Raw genomic sequence first — 5,215 nt, 5'->3', positions numbered from 1 at the left:
TATTCCCACTTTATTCTACAAAATGGTATAAGTTAATTCTGTTCTCACTGTTATATGTTAATTGCTGATTATACTTCTTTTATTTTACTATATTGTTTTGATAAGTGAACATAACTCTGTGACTCATACGTAGCCCATAGCAAGCAATATAACTGTTAGAGAACTCACTAATATTAAAATCGTCACAGGTTTATTTGCGGATTTTAAATAGTTGTGAGCAAACAAATCTTTCACGCTTAACATTGACGATACGTTTAGTACGTTTAGTATCTTAATTTATAATGATATAAAACAAAATGGCAAACTAAAAATTTTACAATTTTACCATATTAGATCATGACACGAATATATTATTTTTCCTGCAACTAACAGGAGATTGACCGTCCGATACGTATTTCAAGTGCATTGATATTGCCTGCACCTTTTTTTTACTAAAGCCATTTGAAATGTGCACCACCAAAGTATGAGTTTAAAGTCAATGGTGATCAATTGCGTCAACCCACGCATATATTTACTATCGTGGCATATTAGATATCCGTTCGCCCCGACAGTGAAGTGGGGCATCGATCATATCGTTTGTCTCCCATCGCAAATGCCCTGAAAACTTGGCCAGGGTTTGCCTGCATTTGCTGATTTTGGCAAAACCGATGCGATCTATGCACCGCCGCCTCGCTAGTCTCAAAGGTTCTGTTGTTTTATCTAGTGATCACAATCGTTCACTAATCTTCTCTCTTTTATCCTCCTATATTAGTCTATATGTGTTGATGCAAGTTTTTAAAAATATTTTTTTCTACTATTTACGGTGACGTAATCACCTTAACTTTTGTCCTATTATATGGCACTTCTGTGACAAAGCAAATGAGAAAAAGCTCGAAAAGCTCAATTATAGAGCATTAAAATTTGTGTATAATGACTTCAGCAGTGACTATGACAGCTTACTAGCAAGAAACAAATCAGTCAGTCTCAAAGTACAAAGACAAAAGCTCATAGCCATTGACGTTTGTAAAATTCTCACTAAAGATCGGCCTGTATACCTCCACGATCTTGTTGTAAAGACCGAGTCCAGATATAGTTTTAATTACCGTGTACACATCCCACGTTTCGAAAGGGCCACTTGTGGTAAGAAAAGCTTAAAGTATGAAGGAGCTAGAATATGGAACGATTTGCCGAAATGTATACGTCGGAGTGAGAACTTCAACGTGTTTAGAAGACTACTCGAAACGTGGGGTGGGTACAGGTGCAGATGCTCAATGTGTCGCTAATTGACATACATGTGATATATTGATATATTGTTTTTAAAGGCAACTGTCTATATGTTTTAATTGCTACCGTTACTTTTCAGTAGTTAGATTACATGTTTAATGACTATCTATTTGATCTTGATCTTGATGATAGTACTGCGTCGACCGCGTATATGCGTATTATGAGGCAGGTGATGGGGCGTGGTGAAATTAGGCGGCCGCGACTGCGACACTGATGGTGTCGATCACGGTCTGCGTGCAGACATTCCAGTCCACGATGGTCCGTGGAAAGAATGAGTTTTTGAATTCCCCTTGTGAGGTTCTAATGACTCATTGACTGCAAGCTTGTTGTCGTTTTTGCTCCGTGTGCGCGATGGACCCATCCTGTTGTACTTGACTTTGGGGATCGTGACACTTCCAGAAAGAATTTTGTTGAGAAGGTTGAGTCGGTTCTCTTCAATGCTCTCGGTTCAAATGCTCCTCTGCAACACAGAACAAGTCAAGTACACCGCACGCATGCGACTGTACACAAATAACAAGAATATTATTAGATAAATTATAATCATATAGAGATCCAATGTATCTAGATCTCTAAGATATCTATATTCTTGTTGTTTGTGCACAGCAGCGTGCATGCGGTGTACTTGTGTGTTGCAGAGGATAATTTGAACAGCATTTACAGGCACCTTCAGTGGTCAGGCACAAGTTGAACTTGAAGTTGGAGGTCTGTAGTTTTTGGATCTTTTCAATCAGCGATGTTATTGTTTCCTGTGATATATTCAAACATTAATTGTGTGTGTGATCGTCACTACCTGGTATGGGCTGTGCTTATTTCTGGCTATTTTTATATTATTTAGCAATGGCCTGGTCCTGAGTGTGCCAGAGTATTGGGGCCCAAACTGTAGACATTCAAAGCTCTAATTTGTAAACTGGCTGTATATTATAATTCATGCATTAGTTGTAACAAAATTAAAAAGGCAAATGTGACTGGTTTTTAAAGGTTGGAGGGTGCAGGAGAGTACACATTTGCAACAGGAACGATCTACAAAGGGCAGTTGAAGGATGGAATGTTCCACGGTCATGGCACACTTCACTTCCCAAATGGATGCAAGTGTGAAGCACAATGGGAAAATGGTCGTGTTAGTGACGTAAGCTAAACATGGGATTTTGCAAATGCAGACTTCTAAAGGTTCATAGATTAGACGTTTCTAATTGACAGAAAAAACATTTGAAACGAATAATCTCATATTTTCTATGTGAGGGTATCTGGGAATGGTTAATATTCCAGAGAGACTACACTTTTACTGATGGACTAAAATTCAAAGAGCATGATTGGAGTTATTGCACAACTAATGACAGGAGATTCTATACTGAAATTTGTACTGGCCTTCAACCAGCAGGTGCAGTTACATTAACAAGTGACTGTGTGAAATTACATCTAAAACTGTAGTGTGTGTAATAAATCATGATTTACTATAGCTACTAATACTGGTGATAACCATAAAATATTCAAAACAGTTGCTAAAATAGTTCAAAGTCAAACTGATTAACTGAAAGAACATAAATGACAGCTGCACTCTACACTTCTATTGATCATGTTTTATTTCTATCTAGGCCGTTCCTTGTTGACTGACAAGGCAGTTGCCATGGAGATACCTGCTGGTTGCTATGATACGGGAGATGGCTTTTATAACCAGCAAACTAAAGTGGTCACCAACTACGATAATGCTTTCCTGAGAAATGCGGGTATATACGTATTTCTAGTTTTGTAGTCTTGAAGGGTGAGCAATGTTTCAATGCAGTTTTTTTACCGATGTGCCAAACATTGAAAGATTGTCCCATCTTTAGCCATTATAGTGTATTATACTCTCGTTTTGTTTATCAGATGCAGATGAGCAAGTATGGATTGAAAAGCACTGCAGGAAGGGTTGGGACAAGTTTGTCGGCTTTCAGGACACAGATACTTGCATATAGGATGGCTTTACATAACTTGCTCAGTCCTTTATGTGAGGCAAACTGCAATGAGGTTTTATTCAACGTTTTAGATGTAGACACGCAGTGTTTCCTTATTTAGATTTCTTATTTGTAATATGGTCTGGGAAAACTTTTCATGCATTACTTGAGGCACACAAAATAACAAAACCACAAATGATGATGCAGTTTTTTTTTTCGAGAATTTATATAAATTCATGACTGACTACTCTGAAAAATTATTTTTCAAATATTGTTTTGTCAACCATGGCAAAAATCATCAATTTTTTTTTAAACAAATAATTTTCTTAGTGGCTGCTAATAATATTGAGAACAAAGCAAATGCAGTTCCTGTTAACTGATGAGAATTGCTGCGATTGTCATATGTAGACCAACTTCTGAAGAAAATGAGATCTCAGCTTTTGAATGCTAAGAATTTACCCAACTCCCAAATTTCAGCATATGAAAGGTTTTACTATTATATACATTATTTACTACCATTCACTTTTACATAGCAAGACTATATATGCTCTTATGGAACCAGTCATACTGGATCTTGAGCAATTGCAAATATCCATATATACAAGATATTAATCATGTTCTTATGTTTATATTTTAAATATGAATAAGATATTTATATTTATACAACTACTATACTATTGATACATAGAATTATACATATATAATAATTATGCAAAATTGGAAATAAAAGCACCAGTAAATTCAACATATTCTGACTCAACTGATGTTTCTACTGAACATGATACTAGAAGTAGTTTACAGTTAATCAGATACTGCAGAGCCTCATTTTATATCAGTAAGATTAATTACAATATTTGATTACACGTAAAATATACATGAAATAATTAATTGACACTATATCACTGTCATATCACTGGCAGAAAAAAAGAAGTAAGTAAAAATGTCAAGCTTCTAGGACTTGTTACAAGTAACAAGTTTGTTAAAAATGATAATGGTAATGTTAGTAGGTCATGTTTACAGCCACAGCTGAATTTGTATGTCACTTGTCATTCGAAGAGTCTCCTACGTCTGGGAACATCAGAATAATTAGACTGTGAGACCTAATCTGTCTATGATGCACTGTGACATGCAGAACACTGGATTAATATGCTTTAGACTCCTGTTTCCCAACAATGACAGTCCTGCCAGACCAAATAATGTGTGAAATGGATCAACCTGTAAGCACAGAAAATGAAAGTGTCAATGACGCTGTAGCTCACCACAAAAAGGACATAAATGAGCGAGTGGGAACAAGTGCACCGAGTCGGTGGGGGGGGGGCGGCAGTTTAGCCACCACAGTTTTAACAGTATTTAGTGGTACTATACTAAAGGTATTAATTAGACTTCTAATTCATTCCTTCATTGTTTTTAGCGTAAAATAACTAGTTTCTAGTAACGTATGTACTACAAAATCACCCCCCCCCCCCAAAAAAAAAGAAGCAAACACGCAGTTGAGAATGACTCAAAAGTAGGTCGACTGGCGTGCTCCAAAATAGGACGTCACCTCTCCCATACAAGTAACAACTGTTTTGGGGCTAGCCTTACACACTGACATACAAAAATTTAACAAAATCCAACAAATCTAGATGGCCATTTTAATTTTTCCCAAAAAGTGGGCATGGATCGAAAGTAGGTCGACTGGCGTACTCCAAAGTAGGACGTTCAAATGTCTCCCATAGGAGTAACAACTGTATGCAATTTGAAACATGTGGGTCAAACGGTTCTTCAGTTACCATTGACCGTAGGCAGACACTGAAATGCATAGTGAAATTGCCAAAATCTATGTAATTTCCATAATTTCTAAAAAATATCAAAACCTCTGTGAGAAGTTTTGGGGCCAGTCGTTATTCATTCAAACACCAAAAATGAGTAAAATCCGTTGAACCTGAACTGACTTATGGCCATTTCCATTTTTGTCAAAAAGTGTGCGTGGCTCGAAAGTAGGTCGACTGGCTTGCTCCAAAAATAGGACGTTCAAATCT

At 36.8% G+C, this 5,215-nt stretch overlaps 2 protein-coding genes across 3 annotated transcripts in view; one reads left to right on the top strand and one right to left on the bottom strand.

Moving 5' to 3' along the window:
• The window catches only part of LOC106813123 (MORN repeat-containing protein 5-like), a 15,567-nt gene extending 11,999 nt beyond the window's left edge, over nucleotides 1-3,568 (top strand). For both annotated transcript variants that reach the window (XM_014817181.1, XM_014817180.1), the window contains exons 2-5: nucleotides 2,242-2,389; nucleotides 2,530-2,641; nucleotides 2,856-2,987; nucleotides 3,127-3,568. In XM_014817181.1, coding sequence (XP_014672667.1) covers nucleotides 2,242-2,389; nucleotides 2,530-2,641; nucleotides 2,856-2,987; nucleotides 3,127-3,215 — 481 coding nt within the window. In that variant the 3' untranslated portion in view covers nucleotides 3,216-3,568. The remainder of the gene's footprint in view (nucleotides 1-2,241; nucleotides 2,390-2,529; nucleotides 2,642-2,855; nucleotides 2,988-3,126) is intronic.
• A 97-nt stretch (nucleotides 3,569-3,665) lies between these two features.
• Nucleotides 3,666-5,215, bottom strand: part of LOC106813116 (geranylgeranyl transferase type-2 subunit beta-like) — an 11,557-nt gene continuing 10,007 nt past the window's right edge. Inside the window, exon 6 of the mRNA XM_014817173.1 lies at nucleotides 3,666-4,409. Within this exon, the coding sequence (XP_014672659.1) occupies nucleotides 4,281-4,409 (129 nt within the window). The 3' untranslated portion in view covers nucleotides 3,666-4,280. The remainder of the gene's footprint in view (nucleotides 4,410-5,215) is intronic.

Source organism: Priapulus caudatus, unplaced genomic scaffold (genome assembly GCF_000485595.1).
Source record: "Priapulus caudatus unplaced genomic scaffold, Priapulus_caudatus-5.0.1 Scaffold728, whole genome shotgun sequence".
Classification (NCBI taxonomy): Eukaryota; Metazoa; Priapulida; class Priapulimorpha; order Priapulimorphida; family Priapulidae; genus Priapulus; species Priapulus caudatus.
The sequence above is the reverse complement of the archived record's forward strand: the minus strand, read 5'-3'. Positions and strand labels throughout refer to the sequence as shown.